This window comes from Osmerus mordax, chromosome 7 (assembly GCF_038355195.1).
Source record: "Osmerus mordax isolate fOsmMor3 chromosome 7, fOsmMor3.pri, whole genome shotgun sequence".
Lineage (NCBI taxonomy): Eukaryota > Metazoa > Chordata > Actinopteri > Osmeriformes > Osmeridae > Osmerus > Osmerus mordax.
Window position 1 is genome coordinate 9,221,056 of NC_090056.1, and position 25,699 is coordinate 9,246,754.

Below are 25,699 nucleotides of genomic sequence, written 5' to 3' on the forward strand. Positions count from 1 at the left end.
AGGTCTCAGCAAAGTTCTATGGGGGGTTTTCAAATAGAAATGGGAGCGTTGTATGAGGGGAAGTGCCTCGGCTGACCCTGACCTTGTAGAGGACGTATATGAGCAGAGCCAGCAGGAGCAGGCCTGCCAGGACGGCCAGGATGATGATCCACAGAGGGACAAAGTACTGGCTGTCAGGCTTGTTCCAAACAACCGTGGTCACCACCTTATCAGGGGAATCAACAGCAGTCATGACCTCCTCATGATACGACAATCGAACAGCAGCTTTGTAACACGTGGTCACAAAACTGAATGCTCTCTAGCATGCAGTGGGGAAAAATGTAAATACTAAATTAAAATATTTTGAGTTAAACTTGATGAAAAACTGTGCATACCTTTTTGGATCCACTGGGAACTTGTTTAGGTAGGATGGCATAAGGCATCTTCATGACGCTGAAACGAGCCAGGCACTCCAGAACATAGTGTTTATATGCCCTCTGAAGACAAACACAACAAGAGGCTGGGTCAGATGGGGAACCTCTGGTTCAGAGGAGCGGTTCTTCAGTCAGCACTTCACAACAATGCCAACCATATTATGACAAACTCTGGCTGGCTGTAGGTAGGAGTTCAGCTCCTAACCAGGAGGTGGCAATACTATCCTACACAGAGAAGCCTGCAGTTTGTCCAGAACTGCTGGCTCTACCCCATTGACATTCCAATCCTATGAGAAGCCACAACCGCCACCTAATGAATTTTCAATGCAGTCACACAATGTGCCTTGTCCCACAGCAGATGAGAGCATGTAAGGTCCTTTTTAAGAATGGCCCATGTACAGACATACCTGTAAACTAAGACTGAATACACTGTATGACACACAAACTCCTTCAAAGGGCTGTTTAAATTGTACACCCAGTTTGCTACCGTTTACCCCAAATATTTGAGCCCTGTGCACACTGGCAGACTCCAGCCCTTTCCTAATATCACTCCTGACATCCAGTCAATACAATGAACTGGGAAAGACAGTCATTATTTGTATCTTACAGTCTCAAATTTGAAGTTTTAATTCTTGGTGTTTTCTTTGTAGCTGTTTAAAATCAGGGCTCAGCAGCATTCTCTCTTGCCAAAACCCTGACATGAACAAATAGACAGCACTGTGAATGAGCAGAAAGGAAACATACAGTATAGTCTACTCCCGTGCCATGCCACATGTCATCTGGCGCAAATGTGTCTAACTCCCTGCACATGTAGACCCGTAAACCACACACAAGCCCCAGCCCCATGTCCTGAGACACCCAGAGGACTGGCAGCTTCTCTTTTCTGCTTTGTCTCATTTTTATGTTCGTGTTGGATGAGATTTGCCCCTCGTGATTTAGGCAGGTGTCTTGATGCGTGGGGTCGTGTCTGGTTGTCATCTTCATACCTCCATAAAGGTCTCAGCCCATATCCGGGAGCGGACCTTGAGGATGGCAGTGGTCCCCTTCTCAAGAAGACCCACGTTACACTGAAGCATCCAGCACTCAGAGTTGGAACAGGACTTATAAAATAAAAGGAGAGAGAGAGAGCATTACATTGAGAGCACTGTAGTGCTAAATCATTTTCCTCAGCATGGATTTCCAGGGCAGACAAAATAAACAATCTATCCTAACATTCTGTGAGGCGTAACTCTAAAATAGATGAAAACATGAATTACAGGCTAACTGTAGAAGGTCAAACAACACAGGAAGGGCAGGGATGGGATGGGAGGAAGGGCAATAACGTGTAATAATGTTAAATGTTTCTGCCAAATAAATATAACAAAGAGCCCAATGTTATGATCTTTATCCAGGCCTGCTTCGAATTAGTGAGAGATTGAGGGAATGTCATGAGACTGTAAAAATGCAGCATGCAGTCACCGCTCTTCACATTATTGCCCAACCACTAAAACCAGACTAGTTTTCACAAGGCTTTAGAGTACGCAATCTTAATTAGACCCTCATAATGGGCACTCTGCATTCTCAACCTCCACTGACTTGAGTTGTAGTCTGAGTTGCAGACGGACCACCCTGGACTGAGAGGTGTCAGTGGGTAGACTTGGACTACAGACAGCAGACGCTGGGTCATAGAGGGACCGCCCCCAGTCTTCTACCCCAGTACCAGGCTTCGACAAGCTTATTAAGGTCATCTAGACAGGCAGGGAGAGTTTCACTCCACTCCCTCCTCCCAGACATCCCTGGTGCCCTCGAGCACCAAGGCCAGGAGAGGCTTGTTGGATTCTGGGAGGATTGATGGAGGCTGGGGGAGACTAGGGGAGGACAATGTGCCTGGGGAAACAGGTTGGATATGGTCCACTGGCATAAACACCAAGGCCCCCCTCCCTTCCCTGACCTTCACTGGTGGGGAGGGGGACATCAAGGTCAGTGTCATTGGGAGCTGCAGGCAAGTTCCCACAGGCAGAATGAACACAACGCCTTGCTACAGCTCGTGTTTGGTGAATGAGTGAATGTGTACATATGAACAATTACATTTCATGCTTTTTCACTTTTTAAATAACTCTAATGGTCAGTTCTTTTTTCCTCATTTGCAGCTCTGCAGCGACAAAGACGAACAGTCATCCCCTTCATTTCAGTCCAGACCTCTAGAAACAGAGCCAGTCCACAGACTACCAACACACGCTTCTTTCAACAAGAGACACTTTGAACACAGACGCCTGTCCTCCCGAGCGCTAAAAACAAAAGTGCAGAGGGAGAAAAAAGAAAAAGAATGGGCGCCTTCATAGAAACGTGTCATCAGGCAGGCTTGATAAACGAGTGCACTTAGAAGCAACAGTCAGCAGGACAATGAGGCCTTTCACGTTGCCAGGTAGTGTCAGACAGAGGGAGAACTACCTGCAGCTGGCTGCTTCAATAGGGCCAGTGTATGCCAGGGGGCAGGGGAGCCTGGTCTAACAACACCCTGAGTGGAAAATTAGAGGCCAGCCAGCGAACTACGCAGGGCATCACAACCCCCACTTCTCTCTGTCCCCCCAGACCAAACTCCGTCCCCACTAACTACCCAGCCTTTAAAGTTAATCACTACAGCAGGACCACCCCCACACCCTCTGACCCCTCCCTCTTAATTACATCATAACCTGGTAAGCCAATCCCAGGGGAGCGGTTAGAGCGCAGGGACACCAGCTCAGAGGCCTGAGGACATTTAGAGGAGCACAGCTCCAGCTCTCCATCTCCAGTCTGATCTACAGGCCTGGGCCTCGACTCTCCTCTCGTATGTTTGTCTCATTTCTCTTCACTGTTTGACAATATGGGATGACCCTTCACCTTAACAGTAAACACATGCCTGTCAGCCTGTCACTCACTGTTTGAGCAACCTCGCTTTTATGTCCCCCACTGCAAAGTCATCACCTTACAGCCTGGAGCTTTTCTTCAACACATAAACAAGAGCTAACTCCATCTACGTCTCAGTCAGTGTATAGTGTACTGTAGTGGTCACCCACAACTCCCCCCTCCCTGGGAGACTCCATATACTGAGTGCTTGTGTATGTGTGTGTATGTGTGTGTGTGTGAGGTCTCACCAGGTTAGCAAGCTCAGCCAGCTGGTCTCTGTGGACCTCCCTCCTCTCGATGACATGCTCATGGCCTTGCGTCAGTACGGGCGGCTGCTCTGTTGACGCCTGCTGGAGCTGAGGAGAGAACACACACACACACAATTAGGTCAACACGGACACTGACCTCACCAGCGAGAAGGGCACACCACCCCATTCTGTCAATATGAGGCCTAATGGTAGTGGGTCAGGCTTTTGTCACCCATCTCATTAATCTAAAGCATGTGAGCTTTCCTCTGCTAGGAATCCCATGGAAACACATTTGGCTGTACACTTCGCTCTGGGGGGGGGGGAATAGAACATTGCTAAATGGACACCCCTTCTGAGTGCTGTTCAGCATCTGGACAGCTTCATATTCAAACAGAAACAACAAGCTAGATGAAGACTTGGGGCTAGAGCCCAGTATAAGGGGGCACATTCTCAGATCTGGGAGATCAGGGAGAGGATGGGTTCAGAAGTGGTTCTTTAGACTAAGGGAGGAGCAGGAACATCAAAGGGCTGCTGTGGAGTGTCCTGGGTGGGGCAGAGAGGAGGGAGGGAGGGAGGGAGGGAGGGAGGGAGGGAGGGAGGGAGGGAGGGAGGGAGGGAGGGAGGGAGGGAGGGAGGGAGGGAGGGAGGGAGGGAGGGAGGGAGGGAGGGAGGGAGGGAGGGAGGGAGGGAGGGAGGGAGGGAGGGACCTGGGTGAGACAGATAAAGGAGGGAGGAGGAGGATGGGTGTGGGCCTGAGAGAGGGAGACCAGTCTTAATCACACGCTGAATTAGAACCTGTGGGACATCTTCACAGTGCTTGCTCTCTCTGAAGTGTGCTCCTTCACACACATCTGGCCTCTTCTCATCCTCATTTGACCCTGAGAAAATACGAGTGTGCACACTCACACACCAAATACCTAGCTCCTAACCAAACCCACTTTGGAATTACAGTTGCAAAACTACTTTGCAAATTACAGTTGCATCTCTACACCTTCTGAGAGCAAATATTTCCACAGCAGTGTCTGGGAGCTGACCTTGAGCTGAAGGTGGTTCATAGTGTGGTTGGTGGTGCAGTTGAGAGGCCCCTCTGTGGAGAACTCCAGGGGGTAGACGAGCCTGTGGCCCTGCACACTGAGAGGACAGCGCAGCTGGAGCAGGGTGTGGCTGATGTGACTGGGGCCGTTGTTCACCAACTACAGAACACCAACCAGAGAGAGGCATTATGAAGACAACCCCTCCACCTCATCCTTTAGACACAGTACATTCACCTCAGTGGGAAGCTCAAAATGTAATGACAATTTAACATGCCGAGTCATTTAGTCTTCAGAGCTGTCGACTGCTCTGTGAAAAGGTAGCCCTCGCAAAGGAAAAAAAGCGAAGTGAGGATATCCAGGTGCCCAGTGCGTGTTCGGTTATCGCTCTTCTGTCATTCTACCTTGTTCACTGCCCTGGGGGAATCAGGTTTTACACACAACGGCCAGTGTCTGCTTTCTCTACCACTCTACTGCTTCCTGTTGATTCTGCCAGGCTAGCAGAGCTGGCTAGCATGCTAAGCCTCCATCTCCTGTCTAGCCAGCAGGCTCCTGGAAGGATTTGGTCTGTTTACCTCATAGACATGCTGCACTGCAGGACCGATGTCCTCCTCCACGTGGTGGCTTTTGGTAACCTTCCAGTTACTTGGAGGGAAGAAGACCTTGTCTGGCCGTGACACCCTGCAAACATAGAGAAAGAGACACAGAGTATGTGTTGAGAGAGCGGGCGGCTGTGTTTAGGGGGGACAGTGAGTAACTGTAAGGAGAGGATGAGAATGTTTGAGTTCCAGAGGGTTCTCTCTCTCTGCTCCGGGAGGAAAGGGGGAAACCTAAGCCTGGCAGAGCTTCCTCGCCCCTGAACTCACCCCTGTAGAATAACATCAGCCTGGACCACCACCTCCAGCCTGTAGGGAACCACCTCACTGTGGGAATTGTTCTCATTTTTACTGTTCAGAGAGACAGAGAGAGAGATATGGGTTGAAATAAGACATATCATTTTTACTTTCAAGCAACATGATTTGCATGATCTAAGAAAGGCTGATTCATGGGTTCATCGGGTCTGAAAACCCGTGAACAGAGATGAGGCCCCACCTGCGAATCTGCAGCTCAAACTGAACAGTCTTGCGAGTGTCCTTCAGCCGGGGCACTGTGAACCTCAGACCTGCCCACAGCTGCAGGGGAGAGGAATCATCATCATCATCAGTCATCATCCGTCATCATCACCATTCTAACAAAGAGACAGTCTATAAACCTTAACCCACCAAAGACAGAGTCAACACAAGACATGGCTGTGACATGAGGCACAGCACAGCAGACTGGCAGGGATGAAAGTCATGCTGCTGCAGCTGACAGCCGTGGAGCTGAGACTGGGTGAAACCCCTGTGCATCAATGCTACAGGATGACCCACATCCAGACATCAGAGAGAGCTGCAGTGAGGAGGCTCCCCTTCTTTAATACATTAATGCTCCAGCATACCAGGGGAGCCAGAGTTCCCAGGCTGCCAACACTCTCCTCCTCCCCTCCCCAGTCTGCTCTGCTCTGGGGTCAGTCCGTCTCTGATCTCTCTGCCTGGCTGCCTGGCTGGCACACAGCTGCTCTACACCTGGACAGGTCCAGACGACTCAGGAGCTCTGCTCCCATTTCACTGCCCGCATTATTTAATCTGAACCTCTTTGATTTTCCACCCCAACTGCACGCATGTACAGCACAGTAATTGCAATCAGGAGGCTTGTGAGCGTGTGTGTGTGTGCGTGTGTGCGTGTGTGCGTGTGTGCGTGTGTGCGTGTGTGCGTGTGTGCGTGCGTGTGTGCGTGTGTGCGTGTGTGCGTGTGTGCGTGTGTGCGTGTGTAGCAAGAACATCTGTCTGATATGAGAAAATCCGTTTGACAGACAGCATCTGCTGCTGCTGACTACAATAGTCAGACATCCTGACATATAGCTGATCTACTCCAGGGATAACATTCAAATTAGCTCTCTGGAACACTTGTGCAGTAGGGGCTTTGGCTGAAAGTCTGAATATGATTTACATATTTTAATTCCCACCGCTCCAGCTAGTATTTCGCCACTGTGAGAATCAGACAGGTCTGCCTAACCCTCTCCTATTATGTTTGCCTCAGTCCTAAAATTTTCCTCTGCAGACACAGAGCAGTGTCTGTGGTCTGTCACCAGTCACCAGGCAATTAGACAGGGAAACTAACCAAATCCCCAGCATGGGAGCAGAGCATGGATGGAGATAAACTTCCTTCTTCCTGAACGGGAACTTCCTGTTACACTGCTGCCTGATGCATGAAAAGACTGGCCCTTCCTGTGCAGCCCTCACCCACCCCCCAGATGACACACTATCCTGCTGTGAGCAGGAAGCCATGTAACTTGTTTGGATGACTGCTTCCTGTCACATTAAACTGCCTTGAATACCGCCTTCCATCAACACTTCAGTGGCAGGAGATTTTTTCTAATAAATTGACCGGAACAGGAAAAAGAGTTTAGTCCTAGTTTTATGGTCCTTGTCAACATGGCCAGGATATATCCCTGACCCACATCATAACTATGACAGCATCCATGTTCTTACACTGGTGCCAGCCTTCATGGGGTTGCCCAGGTCACAGCTCAGGTAGCGGGTCTGGTTCTCAGTCTCATAGCTGCAGGTCAGCTGGGTCAGGCTCTGGGAGGGGAGACACCAAGAGATGGGCTGTGACACATGAAAATCATCTACTACTTAATACCTCTTAATACTAGCTCCACATAGGATTTCTCTGCTGAGCTGTTTTGTGAGGAAAGCCTACACATGCAACTAATATAGACAGGACCTCTTCTGTAGATAATGGTTCCGGTGAGTATTGGGTTGCATGTTCAGTACATCTCCTCACCTCATTATTGCGGGCTATCCCACTGTAATCTGCTTCAGGGGGCAGCACCACATACAACTCAGCTTCATAAGCCCCGCCCTCCCCCTCGTTCCTGGCGTTGAAAGTCAAGGTCAACGAGTTGTCGTCACCTAGGTAGACTTCCTTCCTGTCCCTGAGGACCCAACAAAACAGAAATTGATTAGAAATAGGGTCAGGGGTTAGGTCACAAGGTGTCAGGTCTCCTTGGGTAAATAAGCATTCAAATGGGTGTAAGAGGGTGCCATTATACTAACAAAAACACAAATGCTGTAAGCACAAAAACATTTAGATCTGTGAAAAGTCTAGACCTTCACATTAGCACATTGCTGTTGCCTTAATGCTTTTTTCTGCTTAGTCCCTTCTTGTTCCACCTTTGTGCTCTACATATCAGTTAGATTTAGAGCCGGGAGAAAACCCAAAACACATCAGTTAGATTCATCTCAGGAAACCCACTCCCCCCCACCCGAATGAAAAACGTTTCCAATGTAGCTATAAAGTCATACATGCAATAGAGCATAGTCTGGGACTGTTAAACACCTCCCCCTTCCCCTCGTCTTTCTCTCCTTCTCCCTCTAGCTCCATATCTCCATCTCCCTCCCCCTGCCCCTCCACAGCTCTGAACAATGAGGAACCCCATATGAGGGCCACACAGACGATTCTAATTACACCCTGGCCTCATAACGCAGGCAGAGGAAGCAACACGGACCACATTTCTGAAGTTGATCCACTGCTGGTTGGGGAGCCAGCTACTCAGACTCCAACAGGCATCACACTTTTCAAAACCAAACAATGGCTAAAACGAGAAAACACCACAAACCCTTAAACCCTCCCTCTGGGACATAGGTTTCACAGGTTATGTGCCTTGGCAGAGAAAATATGACTTTTATGTAAACTCCTAAGGCAAGCTAATGCAGGAATGTCATTATCCTCAAATGAACTCTGTCAAAATATATGTTTTTATTTTGAATTAAACTCAATTTAGGAACCAATACATTAATAAACATACATGTGCTGTATGGGTTACGCAATGCATTGAAAATAGAGCTGGGGAGTAAACAAATATAGAAATCAAAAATCTAAATGAGAGGGCAAGAGAGAGGGAGGGAGGAATGAGGGGGCATGTTATTTTTGAGGAAAACGCTACCAGATCAAATCAAAGTGGAACGTCGACATTGCTGAAACTTCTGAGACCAAAGGCAGGGAGGCTGGGGCTCTCTGGCACACCACTCCCCAGACTTTCCAAACACAGCCCTTTCATCTCTCCTGTCTTTTTACCCTTATAGTCTGTCAGCCAATCACAGCACCTGTAGAGCAGTGCTCCTTCCTGTTTTCACAGGAGAGTATCCCCCTGCTCTGCTGCAGCATTGTGACTGTTAACAGCATTCTCCGGCATGCTAAACCAAACAAAGCAGGCGAGTACGACAACAGCTGTATTTATCCTTCAGCAAAGTAACAGGTTCCATTTCTCATTAGCAAAGCAGGGGTGAAGAGTTACTTTAGGTTCTGTACACAGTTTAGCATTCATAATCCATGTCTGGTGCGTTTCCTATGCTTCTGGATGCCAAAGGACTAAGAGGAAATCAAGGTACTCACCCGTGTACAGCCAGCTTCAGGTCAGGGACACAGATGTTGTCTTCTCCACAGTCAAGCAGAATCTGGGCCTAGAAAAAACACAATAGGGGAGGTTAAGGGTCTAAGGAGACCTCGACAGATGCATGATTATCTGAACTACAGAGACAAGAGTTTGGAACGACGGCAGCAGGAAGGGACATGTAACAAAATGACTAATACATTCCACTCCGCCTCCCGCCTCAACGTTCACCCTGTCAGCAGCTGGCTCAGTCTGATGACTCATGCTGCTATATGTATCCAGGTGTTTGAAATACTGGATCATTGATAAGGACCTGTTCCCCTAACCCAGACAGGAAGTGGAGAGACAGAGCCTGGGGGAGATGTACCCAAAGACGCAGCCCTGCCAGGACACCAACCCAGCTCGCCTACGTCCACATGACTCCGCTCACCGCACGTGCACCACAAGCTACGCCACCCCAGTGCACCACACGACACACACGACCAGCAGAAGGAGGGGCCGGGGAGTTGGGGGGGCCTAGGCTGGCATAGAGACACCAGATATTCCACAAGACCATGGGGTGAAGGTCTGATCCAGAGATTACTGATAAAGGGAGAAGAAAGACAGGATGGGGCCAGACCTGGTGCAGTGTGGCAGGGTGCCCTCTCTGAACGTGGAGAGAGGAGCAGTGAAAGCCCTACGGAGGGTAATTGCTTCCCTGTGTGATTGTGACGCAGCGTGATGATGTTGTGGATGAGGATAATAAATAGAAGTGGATGGAGATTAGAGAGCGCCCAGCGCCTCCCCTGTCATTAGCCAGTCGGGGGTTCTAATCAGGGACACTGGGGGAACCACCAGGCCTCCACAGCCCATAGGCTGGCTGGCCCACTGTCAGCCTGTCAGTCAGGAACCAATCCATGCAGTTAAAAACAACAACAACAACAACAACAACAACAGGCGAGTGAGAGCTAAAGGGCATGTCGTTCACTACGGGCACCATGTCAAGTGCACATAAGAAACAACGTTTGAACGTCAGTGGAATCGACACTGCAGGTCCTTGAGACAAGGACATGTTCGGGGCCTCAAAAAGCAAAGTCAACAACTACTTCCAATTCTCTTAACACCAAAAGGGTCTCTACTCTCTAGTGGACATGTGGAATCCTGTGAAGCTCCATAGAGATGCACTGTTTAGCATCCATTCTCATGCCCCCACCTTACAGCAACATATGGACTGCATTACTGCATGAAACTGCGCTGGGACTGAGCGGCAGCAGTGATCTCTCACTCTCACTCAGCACCAGAGGGTGTGAGGACGACGCTGGCGCGGCACACACTCTGCAACACACACATCCTGCCCGACACACAAATCCATATGGACAAATCAATAAGGCCCAGACAGTGGTGGAGACTCACTCAACCCTACTCTGTTTACATGCTGTTACATTCACACAGGGTAGCTATGATTAATGAAGTATGTTAGCAGTTTTTCACCGCTCCCCTCCCCCAACATGCCCAGGCATTCCCTCCTGTGAGGACGAAAATAAGAAAGGATTTTTCAAGCCTCCTTCTGAGCACAGGGCCTTGGTGTCTTTGTTCTGGTGTAGTAATAACAACAAACCACTTCAGTTGGAGCCCCCGCAGCTTCAAAACAGGGGAGACACCAATGGCATGGCTTACAGAACAGGAAATAGAAACCGAAATACAGAGAGGAGAGAAACAGAGCAAGAGATCGAACGGCAACCTTTTCCCAAAACTCCCCAGTCCGGCGGTTATTGCTGAGCTCACATATGGTGCGCGCCGCCCCACAGCACAAGGCAGTAAGCCCACACGTTGAGCCAAGCGCGCTCTCTGCCAGGGGAAAACTGGCAAAACTCAGACAAATCTCAACCAGATGGGCACATGGCCTGCGAGCACTCCACCCAGAAATATCTATTAACCCTGTGTGTCTGTGCAGCACTGGAACACGCCGTCTCTGAACCGTTACACAGCCGACAGGGCCCGCTGCTATTCCTGGTGGGGTCATCAAGCACCACCGTCGGTCTACACATGCCTCACATTTTCTGGTCAAAAACGGCTTTCCAGACCCTCTGGACACCTTCCCAGCAGAGCAGTTTAGGAATAACAGGGGAAGCAGACCGAGTCATTTTAGAGAGGGGGTTGGAGGGCTGTGGGGTTGTGTGTGAGGGGCGGGCTGCTGCAGGTGATGTCATTACCATCAGCTCTGAGAGGAAGGCTTTCCATTCGGTCTCATTCATTACCACAGAGCAGCGGTCCACATTCAGAGCTTACAGGCTTTCCCCTCACTATCCCGGGCTTAGTGGAGCTGTGCTCCGTGTCAGGAGGGAGCTGGGAGTTAAAGGTACCTTCTGCTCGATGAGCTCAGTGGTCTGGTAGTTGAGGATGGGTCTGAGGCCGTGGGAGTCAGCAGCTGCATTGGGGTCCAGGCTGAAGTTCAGGGCGATGTAGATGGAGGACAGCTTGTCCCTGAACTCTTTCTCATCCTGCAAACACACGCACGGTACGGGATTCAAAACACCTCATTAGAATGGGGTTCCGTTTCCCTGGCACGAGGCAAGGAGAACGTGGCAGGTGTTTATGGGAACGGGTGTTTTTATGGAGGAGCTCACCCGTAGGTAGATCTTGGTGTCCTGACACACCCGCTCTCCGTTCCGCAGCCTGACACTCTTCTGAAGCACGGCCTGCTGGGAGTCCAGGAACAGAGCCCTCTTCACGGCTCCCTTCTGCTTGTGCTTCAGACGGTCCAGCTGCACCTCCACCTGGAAGACTGGATCCATCACACACACACACACACACACACACACACACACACACACACACACACACAAGCATTCACAGCATCATGAATGTTCCATTGCTTTGCACCATCACAAAAAAGACTGCTGGTATGCACACCCCCCAGCTCAGTCCAGCCAGACAATGCAAGCAATGTAGCTGGAGACATATGGATCACAGAGCAGAGTAAACTGTGTATATATGTGAGGGAGTCATTAAAGGAATAATTGCGAAGGGTTGATAGGGTTGTGAATGAACACAGAAAAAGCTCGTTTTGGGCCTGTGGGTCATGTGGATTGGAGCACGAATCTGGAGTTAGATACTGCTCTTCATCATTTGTCATATTACAAGTTGAATGCAAGAATGACTGCCAAGGTTATTCAGCTGACACAATGCTGTGGATTCAGATAGACGGATGTGAGGATTGTGTGTGATACAAAGCAGATGAGCACAGTTGACTCACCGAGGCTGTCTGGTAGGTACTTCCCATTAGCGGACAGGCAGAAACTCAGGTTGACACTAGAAGACAGAAGATAAAGACAAGGCATCAATATACAAAACACATATGCACAAAGACAGATGGGAACCCCCCCCCCCTTTCATTCACCTTCCTCCTAAAGCTACCTTCTGCTCTCTCTCTCTCTACGGCTGAACACTGGCTCATATTGCTGGGTTGCAACACAATGGAACAATACTAAACTAGGGATATACTGTTGTATAATGATGTTTGGGAAAGTTGTGGCACCTGACTTCTCTCACCAGCCAAGTGTACAAATTGGTGTATCCACTGTATATCTACCCCCCTCCCTCCACACACTGTGGAATGGCTGAGCTCAGGAGGGTGAAATTGAGTTGCGTCTCGTGTGTCCGTCGCTTCCAGTGAACAGGGAGCTTCTGTGCGAGCCTGCTGCTCTCTCCCATGACATCAGCCCCAGCTGACACCATCCAGGAGTCAGCAACGCTAACCCTGATCCCTGCACTAGCAGAGCCACGCTGGAAACAGTCAGCGGAGGAAGGTGACAAAGAAAGAAGGAAGACATTTGAGAAAGAAACAGAGTTGGAGGGGAGAGGTAGGAAAACAGGGCAGGGAGAGCCGTGTGTGTGTGTGGGTGCTCCAGCGCCTGCTTGCGTACGAGCGTGTGCGCGCACACCAGCGACCCTGCCCCTTGATGTTTCCCAGCTGTGTTCCACCACCAAACAATCTCTCATTCAGAGCAACAGCCAAACCTGCTGACCCCTCCCTCAACGTCACCCCCTCCCCCACTCTCTCTCTCTCTCTCTCTCTACCCATTTTCCTTTCCCTATCCCGCCCTCCATCCGTCAATCCACTCCTCTCTCCCATATCACTAGGCAACACAACATAATCACGACGCACGTGTAAACAAGCGTTTCCTTTATGGATGTGAAGTAGGAGAGTAGCAGACATGGACATGGGCGCTGGCCATGTGGAGCGCCGTGCAGCCCTCTCCTGCCTCCTCTGCCTACGCGAGAAGCACCCCACAATGCTGCTATACAGCAAGCTGTTATTCTACTGCTCCTCTGCACAATGCGGCCAGCTAGGAAGTTAGTATGGACAGAGGTCACCCGTTAAGACTTGACCGTCCCCAAATGAATAACATGATTGTTGCTGAGAGCGATATTGTTCTCTGAGACTTCCTGTCCGGTGTGCGAGCTGGGGGACTCCCCCTGGATAGTGGAGGGCTGTGTGTGTGTGTGTGTGTGTGTGTGTGTGTACCCAGCGGTTAGACACAACAAGCTGGGTTAATGGAGGCTGGGAACCAGACCGCACTTACCAAGAGACAGACATGCTGGTGTTGTCGCTCTGCACAATGCAGTTCTTCTCCTCAGGGTTGATCATGGTGGGGGACACAATCAGGGAGGCACTGGTGTTGACTATGGGACGCGACCTGAAGGGGGAACATGGAACTGTTAACCGCTGATCAGGGTCACGACTGGAAAAATCTCACATCAATAGAATAATAACATTCAACACTATGAATGAACAGACTAACAGTAGTTCAAAGTGGTGTGCATTACCGGTAGAGAATGGCTTTGTCCACACCAAAAGCACCAACGATAACATCTGTGGGATATCACAAGACCTTATTAGTTAAAAGGCAATATGTGAATAACCGTATTTAAGTTCTCAACGATGTTCACAATCACCAGCATTGGTCCTTTGCTTACCTGGGTAGCCATTCATGTCCAGGTCTTTGGCTCCCCTCAGAGCAAATCCAAAGCTGGCAGGAACCGTCCCTGAAGCCCATTGGCCAGTTATCACTTGAGACGGCGTGTCCCTGAGTCCACCGGCGTATCCGTTATAGATGAGCACCAACCCCTGCTTCTCCTCCCCACCAAACGGACAGCTGATGGCCACATCTAGACACAGAGGAGACAGCAGGGAGTGAGGGGAGGTTAAAGTCCTGGCCAGGTTAAGAGGTCATCTGACCATAACCCTAAAAACAACAGCTACAACTGATCTGCTTTGAGTAACAATACCAATGTGGCACAAAGACAGTCAGAGAGTCTGACACAAACTAACACTGGAAGAATTCTGTTGTGTGGCTCCCCCCTCCCCCCTCCCCCCCCCCCCCCCCCCTCCTTCTCACACAACCTCCAGTGCTGGCCCGGTCCTCTCACCGTTGTATCCGTCCTGGTTGAGATCTCCCAGAGGGGCGATGGTGCTGCCGAATCTCCCAAACACCTGGTTGCCTGTCAGGTGTGGAAGGGCTGGCTGCAGGTTCAGGACTCCCTGCTGCAGGTAAACATAGACACGGCCCACCTCCTCCAGACGCCCATCTGAATCTCGCACCATGAACATGGGGGCACCCACCAGCAGGTCAGTCAGCCTGGGGGAGGAGGGGGGGCGTCACACAGACCACTCTGACATCTGAAGTTTCTAATTTCATAAATTGTTGGATCAAGTCCGATCCAGCCAGCGTACAGCTCATCAGCATGGGCTGTGAGTGAGATCGCTGACTCCTACTCACCCGTCATTGTTGACGTCCATTGTCGCCACGGCATAGCCGAAATAAGAACCCATCTGTGAAAACAAAGAGTGCGTCACCTTTCCATCACATCCATGCACTAGATTTCTCCCACTGCTGCCTGCAGGCACACTAATATTAATTCAATGTCATTTGATCCAGTTAAATGACAAAATAGACAAACTACTAGATGTAAGCTAATTTAGGTTTGACTGTTGACTTCATTCAAAGAATCGTGGTTATGGTTAAGTCCATGTGAATTGAAACCAGACATCAGACTTTCCATAGCAGGCATTAAAGAGAGTATCTGGTAAATGATTCACAAAGTGTGGCTTCTGGCTAAATCTAATTGGATGCTGCTACTGTAGCAGTGCTCCTCACCTCATCCACACAAAGGATCTGTATTAACGTGAGTCTAGAGTTTAGAGAACACAGCCTGCTTTCCCAGACTCTGAAGGTAAGCAAATACAGGCCGGGGATTTTATTTATTCAGCTGAACCAATCAGCATCATTTAAAAAGAGGATCACGCTCTCTTTCCATTGCCACAACCATGCTGCTCGTTTGCGAAAATTACTTCAGCACTTTACTGCAACAAATGGGCTTTGCAGCAAACCACAAAAAGGGTTCAAACCCTTGAGCAAAAACTTGTAAAGTAAAATATTTGCTAATATCATCATAGTCTCAATTATACTCTAATTATGATTCTACAGATTAGTCACTGCCATATGAAACAACAGATGATGGGAACCATACAGAAAATGAGATGTAGACATTGCATAAAGGGTGTAACTCACCTGTTCACCAGTGTAATTCATCATGGACTGCAGATCACTGCCGTTAAAAATAGACACCTGCACGAACACACATGGTGAAAAATCACGTTCACAGTCCACTGAAAGTATCAGGTTTTTATCATGGAATTCAATTAAACAACAGTTCTTGTTCTGCCAAGCAGCGCTATGCCTGCTTTCATTCCCTCATGCACCCCCCCCCCACACACACACACCCCTCTGTACCCCCCAACCTCTGGGTCCTGAGCCAACAGCCCAGTCCTCCCTAACAATCTCTTTTCAAAATGAGAGTAGTGATGAGGACTTCTTACCAAACCATAAAGCATGATTCCTTTTGGGACGCCAGCCACAAAATCTGAGAGGTGCACAGACAGAAATGGAGCAACGATTTAGGAGGGGAAATATCATGCAGGTCAGACCATTCCGGAACTGAAAGAATTCCAGAAATCATAACCTATTCAGCTCAATAGCAAGATAAATATTTTAGATGAGTTCAGTTCAAGTTCACTTCAGGTGTAGAAAACTGTGTGTGTCTGTGTTTCTATGTCTGTAAGTGTATAAACCAAGTGGGCCTAAAGTCTGCAGATGTACACTTCATGGCCAAGTCTTACCTTCCTCCTGGTCTCCACTGAATTCTCCAACAGCAACAGAGTATCCTGCAGACAGCAGGGGAGGACAGGAATTAGCCTTACTCAGCAGCCCACTGAAAGCTCATATACCTCTGATAGAGTATCTGGGTTTCATCCAATCACAATGGCATCTCAGTCCTCTTCCACCAATCCCAGCCAGCAAAGTGCATAGAGCAGGAAGACGGTCTTACCTCTGTAGCTGTCGTCATATTTGATCTGAGCCTGTCTGGTCTGGATCTGGCCATCCACAGACTGCATGAAGTAGCCTGGGTAGTAGGCCTTGATGATCTCCTCTTTGGCAGCACTGATCACCTGGCCTGGGGAGGGGGCAGAGTGGTAAAATGTCCTTGAGTTGTCTGTGGAGAAGGTTCATTGCTGAAGGGTCAGAGGGTGTGGAGGGGTTGTCAGGCCACATACCTTGCCAGAAGAAGCTGCCAGGCCCTCCCAGCACCACCTTTCCATCCTGGGGAACACATCAATGCAGTTATAGACTCCATATGGTCATAAATAGTATAGGGTACCGAATATACCTGAATCACCTTTTGGGTCAAGTGATTAAGATTCATCCTACCTTAGTGAAGTCAGCACTGAATCCACCCTGGCAGTAGCCCTGGCCTCCCTCTCCAATGAACTCTGAACCAACCAGAAATTGTTCATAGATCAGAACAACTTAGCCACATTACAACATGATGCTCCTCCCCCATAAGAGCAATTCTACCCAATACCAAAGGGATGGTCACTGTCCCAATAGGCCCACATGGTTTATGCCTCTTAACAGGCGTGCGTATCTCTGAGCACTGTTACTTGAGCCCATCCCCATCCTCTCTCTCTGCTGACCCCACAGAGCTCAGCACTTAACCTCCTGTCTAGCCCCGGCTGTGTGGACAGCTGAATTATCAGAGTCAGGGCTCATCAGTCACCTGTGTGGGTGCTTTCAGTACCTAGAGTAGTGGTCACCAGCTCTGTAACCTTCGCTGTTCCTCCAATACATCTATCACTTTTGTATCATTTCACATACAGTAAAGTTAGTAGTAGTTGGTTAAGTGTGGGCAATGTTTTGTTGGTGAAGTATCGTCTGTCTAGATGCAGACCACCAATGCTGGTGAGGAAACCGAGCCAGGGATAAGCCTACCTGTGCGACAGGGAGAGTACTCCACAAACTTGGTGAAGTTGTGGACGGAGAGGTAGCATGTTCCTGTGGTGTCAGAATGAGGGATGTCTTCTTTGGTGCGAAAGGAGTAGAGAGGGGCACACGCCTGCGGGAGGGAAGGAGAGAAGAGAGGTGAGGAAGGACGGGGAAGTAGGGAGGGGCGAGGTAAGAAGGGAAAAGAGATGAGATGCGTTCCAGTTGCAACAACACCCTTCTGAACTTGGAGAAGACTAGGAGAGAGGTCAGTGGTACATCTGGAGCAGAGTAACCATGTAACTCAACCCAGGTCAACCCACACAATCAGCACTCCACAACAGATGGATCTGCTTTGATGTCACGGAGGGCACAAATAACACTTTCTCCTCGGAGCAGCAGACTGGAAGTGAAAGTTGAAGCAGAATCACAACAAATCACTTGACGACGCCCTTTGAGACGAACCTTGAACAAAGCGGATCCACAACCCTCCATGACATTAAAGCACCTCATCAGAACGTTGGCCAGACGTTTCTCATGGCCGTGTGACCCAGCCGACACGTACTCCCTTGCTGAACTACTGAGAACCTCAGAGCCGCAGAGAGAGGTTGAAAGACAAACTGCTGCTCTGCCTCACCCCCATCTCCATGCCTGGCTGGAAGGGTCATCTTACCAGAATGGTGTCGCCGTGGGAACGCACGGTGGCGCCGAACCACTGGTGGGACTTGACTTCAGCCTGGTAGTCTGTGTCGTTGAGAGAGACTGTGCGATCCCCTGGAGAAGAAGAAAAAAAACAAGAGTGAGTGATGGCTCTTTAACATAACATGCATGTCTCCTCCTGGATCCTAATGCGTCACTGACACTCTGTCTCCAGGTCTCTTCAACCCATCTGGACTGTTGGCTTGGTAAAAGACTCATTTAAATGAAATGTTGCATGACGAAAATATGTGGGGAAAAAAGTGGGGGGCAATGTTGTTGAATAACACTACGTCAACAAGGGTCAGCCCTGCTTAGCCTGGTTAGGCCTGGCCTGGCATGGCCTGGTTTGTTTTGGCCTCTTTGACCCTGGATCTGTTTGGCCACCTGGTCAGTAAAGTGGATCTCCCTCCTCAACACTGTGACAGCAACAGGTGACAAGACAGATGGCTAGCAGAGTCAGGTTCAAAAGGAGCTTTACTGGCAAGACGTACGTAACATCTGTGTTGCCATGGTTGGGGGTAAATGTTTCAAATCGATTCGATAGGGATGTAGATGATAGAGATCGGCAATCGATGCTCGTAATACAAGTCATATTCAAAGGAAGCGAGAGAGCACATTGCAAATGTACTGGAAGGAAGAATGATGAAATCCGTTATATTACTGCACCAATATCCATCTCCCTACTTTCCCTGGCCCACCCCACCCAGCACAGCTCAACCACAAGTGTGTTGCAATCTCTCCGGGGCCTGGTGGAGACACAGAGATCATGACCTGTGTGGATGTGAGGAAATCAGGCTGTGCGTCAGCCCCCTCCACTCCAGCCCCTTGTTTCCCATCCTCATCTCTCCTTTCCCCTACTCAACCCAGCCAGCCAGGCAGCAGAGCTGCCTTGGGCCCTGGATGAGGGCCTGTTCCATGTCTTGGTTGGGAAGAAACAGAGGGGGAGGCCTGTGTCCAAGGAAAACAAACGTTCTGGCCCTGCTTCCTCCTAGCAACCTCTTAGTCATCCCTGTTTAAGCACTAGTTTCACTCCCCTCTTTGTTCAAGTCCCCTTCGGCCTCACAAAGTCTTTTTTTTATTTCTTGCTATTCTTTTCCCTTTCAAAATCTCTTCACTCTCCAGCCCACCTAACTTCCAATCCCTCTCTTCCAGTGAACTCTCTCCCTCACTCAGGGAGTCAAGACTCCCACAGACCTGGTGTGAATCTAAGGGGGGGATTAGACCTTCAATAGCCTTTCAATAACATCACGGTAGTTCTGCACCATCTCCATCAGCAGACTTTCCCTCCAACATTAGTCTTCATGGGCCGCAGTCTGCCCACCCTGGACCTGGTACATGCGAGTGGCAGACCATGTGAAGACAGACATGCTTTAACCATCAAAACAAACTAGCAGGAATGTTGCTTTAACTAATCTAGAATAGCTACACAGTGCCTCTTCCTGAAGCATAGCTTCTTTATATTTTCACAACTTAGAGGCCTGGGTTATTATAACATGAGCAGCAGTGGCGAGGGGAAGTCGATTGGGCCAGAGAGCAGTGTGAATGTTGGCGTGTCTTTCGGAACACACTAGCCCAGCAACCAGGAGCTATGGCAGGTAAAGCCATCTATATTAGACAAAACTATTCTCTAAAGATCCTGTTTATGGTCAGACAAAAGAAGCTTCTCTGTCAGTGTTAGAGGGATGAGATGTGGGCTCTTCCATGTCTAGACACACAACATTGACATTCATAGTGTGACAGAGAGATGCTGGTAAGGGACTCCATATGGCCACACAAGCATCATGTGAAATGGCCAAAGCCCAACACAGGGTTTGATTCAAGCATGAGATATAGAGAGATCCAGAGGCATGTTGCCTTAGCATGTCGTCTGAAGCCCTTCCAGGGAATGTGGGAGGAGTAACTGTTAACGTGATGGACTGGTGCCCAGCCAGTCTGGCCCGGCTCAGACTCTCCTGGGACAGCAGAAACGGGTGGGGGTCTGGAGTGTGTCCATACACACTTTAGTCTTTGAAATGTGTGAGAGCAGATCCATTAGTTGGGTGGAACTGTGCATTTGTGTGTGTGTGTGTGTGTGTGTGTGTGTGTGTGTGTGTGTGTGTGTGTGTGTGTCGATAGGGTCTGAGACAAATGGCCAAATTCACTCACCACATCAGCTACCCCCAGGGGAGTTTGGGAGAGAAGAGAAGAGGGAGACGAGCGACCAGGGCTCTGGTTTCTTCCCCTTTCCTGCTCCCCTTCATCTACCCTCTTACCCCCTCCCTCTCCACCCTGCCCCCTCTCCCATGCTGCCTATTGCTCTCTCAGATCCCTGGGCAGTCTCTTATCTGGATGGAGGAGGAAGCGGGATGGGAGGAGGGGCCCCGGAGTGTCTGCTCCAACCACTTTGACCCAATTAGAACAGTTCATTAAATGGGTCACTAGCCCCTGGGTCAGACCTCACCCACACTCAGGGAGGGCCAAATACACACTCTCGTTAAATGCTGCTCATACACATTACATAAATGAATGACCAGTCAAGTCATGGAGGACTTGACGACAAACACTCACAGATAAATGTAGACGGGACTACACAGTGTGGTCATTTCTTGTCCAAAGCTTCCATTTCCTGATTCCAGATGGTTGCATCTGCTTCATGCACTCAAATATGCGTCTTCAAAGTCCATCAGTGAAATGAAGGACATATACTGACAGCCCCCCCCAGCACAATCCTTCACCCCCAGCCCTGCTGCCCGCTGTTACATCACTGCCAGTGGCCTCCAGCCAAAACCCAAGGATCTGCAACACATTTTCTGTTGCAAGAATAAAGGCTCGAAGAAAAATAACAGAAATGAGCAAAGGCTATAAGCATCGGAGGCCTCCTACAGAGAGCTGTTAAAGGGAGCTTGTGTGAGACTCAGTGGAATATTCCTGCCCTAATGTGCATTAGAGATAGTAAATCACAGCTGGCTCAGAGCTCAGCACGCCGCCTTTGATTTCCCAGGAAAGAAGCCAACCGTCCCCTGCTGACTAAGGAGCACACACACCACTGTCATGTTCCATGTGTTATACATACCATGCTGCTCTGTGTGTGTGTGTGTGTTCGGACCTGCTCATTAGCTTATCTACAGTACCTCCCTAAAGCCACTGGAACAACAGCCGGGCAAGACATACCAACTCAGACGGAAAGGTACTCGAGTACCTCAAACAAAAACAATCTCTCTTTTCATCCATGAGAAAGCACACAAACAGGAAGCTGGAAAGGGATCATCTAGCTTCCCAGCATCATCCAAAGAGCGGTGAGGTGGAACACTGACGCCTGATCCAGACCTGCTACATCACGGTCATGGACCAGTGGGCCAGGATAAGAGAGAACCTGACCAGCTTTACAGTCCTCAAATATCCTCTTAACTTGCCTCAACCTCTCCAGTCAGGACAATAAACAGGAGGGATAGGGGAGTGGTGTGTGTTACTGGAAACAGGGAGGCTCTGACAACAGCTGTCACGCTGCTGTGTAATTATGACATCAAGTGTTATGTCAGACACAACCTGGCTGTGTCTACCATACAACATGGTATCCATCTATGTAGATTATACATGTCTGTGACTTCATGAGCAAACACTGGGGGAGGGGGCCTTCTTCCAATAGGAAGGCTTACCTTGAGGGTCAAACTCAATGCTGTGGCATTGTGATTGGCTGAGACTCCATGGGCAGTAGTAGACAGACCCGCCCTCTGTGATGTTCACCTGGCTGGTATTGGCCTTCGGAGCACCGATCACCACACTCACACTGTAGCAAGAGAGGAAGAACACAGTTATGCTCACTGTAAACATTTACATCTAACCAACCCTCCACTCCAATAATATATAAGTCGAAGATAACAGAGAACACAAATTGCAAAGCAGAGCTGGTTATCCAATGCAATATTTTTCAGACGAGTTGGTGAAATTTAGTTCTTTGTCAGGCATCAATTAAACACATGCATTACAGACCTCCCATTCAACAGTTTGAACATTAGGTAGTACACAAGTGCTGCTGCTTACTAAGCCATCCCTTCTACATTAAACACTTTAACAGGTTTCAGAACAGAACATAGGTTACATAACAAGTGTAATTGTTGGTGTACAGTATGTGCATGTGTCTTCTTTGGCATGCAAGACACGCAAACTCAAAACTCTCTCACACACACACACATCCCAGTGGGGCAAATTCAATGGGAAAACAAGAGAGCAGACGGCCTAAGTGGAGTCACACTGTTGTTTCCACAGCTGTGTGGCCCTCTCCCAGCGGAGGTGAGGCCTGAACATCTATCTGACTCCAACTCTACTGTAAACGTCAGGCCAGGCCTGGGAACCTCGTCTCCAGCTCTCCCTGCTCTGCACAAGCGGGCCTGCAGGTGAGGTTGGAGGGTATGGAGGAGGACAGGGACTTCTGAGGCACAGCAGACCAAGGACAGGGAGGAAGGGAAGGAAGGGGGGAAAGTAGACAGGGGAAGCACCTTAAAAGAAACTTTTTTTCTTTTGAGACATGGGTACTGTAAAAAAAAAAAAAAAAAAAAAACTAATCCTAACCCTTAAAAAAAACCTTTTTTCCAGAAGACTGTCTAGCTGACCAGCTGCTCCATTGTAGCCATTACCTCACTGCGGAACCCATTATACGATCATCATCATCACTGGCATGGTTGTGGGCAGTGAGGATGGCGGAAGAGCGATGGGGGCATTGAGGGCAGAGGGAGAGCCTGGGGGGTCCGAACACAGGAAGAGAACACCCTTCCTGCTCCAGGTCTCCCCATGGTCCATGGAAGTTTACGTTGTTTGTTGTTCTATATTTAGCCTCCTGCCCTGGGGGAGACCCAGCTGGCACAACCCCAGCTGAGGAGAGCCAGCCTGGGCCTCTGACTCACAATGGAAAAGCATAATGTAGGAAAAATCAAGGATTTCTTATGTGCTTTTGTTCATCACAATCAACAGATCAGCTAGTGTACCATTATCTGTTCATGTATTATGTTCTAGTATCAAAAGTGTATTGTATTCCTACTGAGATCAATACCATGTAAATTGTGTATCGATGACATCCCTGTACATGTGTTTGAGGTTCTGAAAACACACAGCTTTGTGGCAGACCCAGCAAGGCAGGTCAGAAGGGGATTTAATGTCTCACCACAACCTGTGACCATAGTCTCCACCTCACCAGAAACTTAGTACAAACTAAACTACACTAAACTAAACAGGGGAGGGGGATCGAAGTTTGTTTTGGAAGAACCAAATGAAAACACGGCCCCCCGGCTAACAGAAAATGAGAGAAAGCGAGAGTGACAGACAATGAGAGCAAGAGAGAGAGAAAATCCCTTCTAGCGCCAAGTGTGTGTGGACGGAGGGATCCTCCCAGAGGAGTAGTGCAGAGCTCCGGGTGTAGAATAATGTAAATCCCAGAGAAGCCTCCCGGTCACGGATTCCCACGATGAGACAGCTGAGACAGAGGCTCCCTCTCTCTTGCTAGCTCTCTCTCTGTCTCTACATCTCTCTTCACACTCTCTTGCATAGAACAGACAATGAACAGGCCCATGGAAAAGTAGACACATGACCCCGGTGTGCCCTGTGGTCACACTCATAACAGACCACACTGCTGAGGGCAGTATGTTATGGTTCTCCTCAGTGAAGACAGGATGGACAGTTGGAAGGCTGCAAAACAGTCAGCGCCTTTGAGAAAAATGATTCTGTTTCCTCAAGTTCCTCGAGAGATAAGCAGAAATGCCACTCTAAGTTGTGTTCCTGCAGATGTTGAAAAGCTTTCTGTTTTCAAACGAGTAATCAAAATTACAAAAAGGTGGGGCATTATTCATTATTCAAGCTAATGGCTACTAAGCACTACTACTGTTATCTGATTTGAACACTGGCCAGCTGTATTAAAAGCTCGGGAAAAAAACTGGAAACAACAAAACAGGAACATGCTTTAATCAGCAAACTGGAAACAGACTGAGGTGTAATTTTACAACCTTTCACACACACACGCACACACCTTGATAGCAATCTAATCGTTCTGTAAATAAGGAATGATTAGCATTTAATAGGCCTTTGTTTGGCAGAAGATCAGTACTTCAGACTGGAATATCAGCCCCTCCATCTTGCTACATACTTAAATGAGGGCCCATTGTTAGCATTAATAAAGACTTGTTTTACCTACCTATAATTTGGTGTTTGTGTCAATAGGACCCTTCAAATTAAATGCAACGTCAAATGATAGTTCTTAGCTGTAGTTGGCTAACTTATCGATTTAGTAGCAATCTCAAATGTGTGTGTGTGGAAACTGGTTTATAGCAGATTTGATGGTAGGTCTTTATGCAAGCATTTTCACATGAAGGGGCTCATAAAAAGCCCACCAGAATTACTGGACATGGAAGAAGTAATGGTAGCCCTCAAGAAGAAAACATCTTCTAGTTTTTTTAACCTTTTTCAGAACCAGCCACTGGTCAATGTTTGGTTCAGAGCCAGCTTGAGCAGTCTGCCGGAATTGTGGGCGGATAAAATATATGCATGGCTTCTCAATTTCTCCAAAAGGCAAGACATACCTACCAAATCATCTTCCAGACATCGGCCATTAAAAAGAGTCCACCACCCTTTGGAGAGTTACAGTGTTAATTAAACTAAATGACTTAGGCTTCAAATGTGGGGCACAAAAACAGCAGCTCCCCTGTAAGATCGATTGAGGGTTCCACCCCATTTGAGGATTCTGCAAACAGCAAAAACTCTAAACAATATCTAACCACGTCATAATGGCTCAGAAACCACTATTTATATGGGGTGGAGACATTAAGAGTAATGAAAAAAGCTGGGAATTGCTGATTTGACACCATCTTTCACCAGGCCTAGTTTACGGTGAGGTTGGGGGGGTAGAGTCCCAAGCCAAATTCCTCTCCAGCCCCTGCAAACTTTTCCCCCCGCTCCACATTTAATTGTCTTCTTCCCAGCTGCAACGCTTATGTCACTTGAACACTATTATAATTGGTTTAAGCCAGCAGGGGGGAAAAAACTGCTTTGACTAAATAGCAAGAAATTACAATCACGTTTGTTGGCCTACCAGCAACGGCTGCTGTCACCATCTGCAGCTATAAAAGAGCTAGCGGTGGGAATGGTAACAGTATGCCAAAGTCACCAACACTGGGGTCATCTCATGCTGGTGGGACTAGTGAAGGGCAGGAGGGGTCCATAACTCCATACCCTACCCTCAACCAAAAGGGACCTCAGCTCATCTTCAGCCCACGAGCAGGCACTCAGCTCTTCATGGGAGTTTACACTGTTCAATCTCTACACACATCAACATCTGGAGTGTTGTCACATGTAGGATCCAAAGAGAGTTAACTTATGCACTGGCTCCAGCTGAACCAGAATTTGTTCTTGACCTCCCTTTCTCTGGAGGGACAGCCTCAGACATGCCATGGGCCCAACACAACCAGTAAACACAAGCACCCCCATCCCTCTCTCTCCCTCCCTCTCTACACCAGCTCACTGACAACAACAGAAGAGGGCATTCATTTAATCCACGCAAAATCACTGGACAAAGAAACAGTTACTTAGTTTCTCAATTAGAAGTCCATTACTGGCACCATATTAGACGTATTGTATGACTTCATCTTCGTAACATTGCTGGCCACTCAGCATGCACACACAGTGCTGCTGTCTAGGAGCT

The 25,699-nt window shown here is 48.7% G+C and overlaps 1 protein-coding gene across 1 annotated transcript in view; it reads right to left on the reverse strand.

Moving 5' to 3' along the window:
- itga5 (integrin, alpha 5 (fibronectin receptor, alpha polypeptide)) overlaps nucleotides 1–25,699 on the reverse strand; it is a 34,181-nt gene that overhangs the window by 2,909 nt on the left and 5,573 nt on the right. Inside the window, exons 2-29 of the mRNA XM_067240840.1 lie at nucleotides 21,672–21,802; nucleotides 18,011–18,111; nucleotides 17,347–17,470; nucleotides 16,786–16,847; nucleotides 16,632–16,677; nucleotides 16,406–16,531; nucleotides 16,197–16,241; nucleotides 15,897–15,940; nucleotides 15,589–15,645; nucleotides 14,797–14,849; nucleotides 14,447–14,655; nucleotides 13,994–14,185; nucleotides 13,844–13,889; nucleotides 13,600–13,713; nucleotides 12,270–12,325; nucleotides 11,641–11,798; nucleotides 11,377–11,514; nucleotides 9,037–9,104; nucleotides 7,426–7,576; nucleotides 7,128–7,220; nucleotides 5,650–5,729; nucleotides 5,424–5,504; nucleotides 5,133–5,238; nucleotides 4,561–4,719; nucleotides 3,527–3,634; nucleotides 1,400–1,513; nucleotides 375–476; nucleotides 83–205 (exon numbers count right to left, since the gene is read on the reverse strand). Of these exons, the coding sequence (XP_067096941.1) occupies nucleotides 83–205; nucleotides 375–476; nucleotides 1,400–1,513; nucleotides 3,527–3,634; nucleotides 4,561–4,719; nucleotides 5,133–5,238; nucleotides 5,424–5,504; nucleotides 5,650–5,729; nucleotides 7,128–7,220; nucleotides 7,426–7,576; nucleotides 9,037–9,104; nucleotides 11,377–11,514; nucleotides 11,641–11,798; nucleotides 12,270–12,325; nucleotides 13,600–13,713; nucleotides 13,844–13,889; nucleotides 13,994–14,185; nucleotides 14,447–14,655; nucleotides 14,797–14,849; nucleotides 15,589–15,645; nucleotides 15,897–15,940; nucleotides 16,197–16,241; nucleotides 16,406–16,531; nucleotides 16,632–16,677; nucleotides 16,786–16,847; nucleotides 17,347–17,470; nucleotides 18,011–18,111; nucleotides 21,672–21,802 (2,887 nt within the window). The remainder of the gene's footprint in view (nucleotides 1–82; nucleotides 206–374; nucleotides 477–1,399; nucleotides 1,514–3,526; nucleotides 3,635–4,560; nucleotides 4,720–5,132; nucleotides 5,239–5,423; nucleotides 5,505–5,649; nucleotides 5,730–7,127; nucleotides 7,221–7,425; nucleotides 7,577–9,036; nucleotides 9,105–11,376; nucleotides 11,515–11,640; nucleotides 11,799–12,269; nucleotides 12,326–13,599; nucleotides 13,714–13,843; nucleotides 13,890–13,993; nucleotides 14,186–14,446; nucleotides 14,656–14,796; nucleotides 14,850–15,588; nucleotides 15,646–15,896; nucleotides 15,941–16,196; nucleotides 16,242–16,405; nucleotides 16,532–16,631; nucleotides 16,678–16,785; nucleotides 16,848–17,346; nucleotides 17,471–18,010; nucleotides 18,112–21,671; nucleotides 21,803–25,699) is intronic.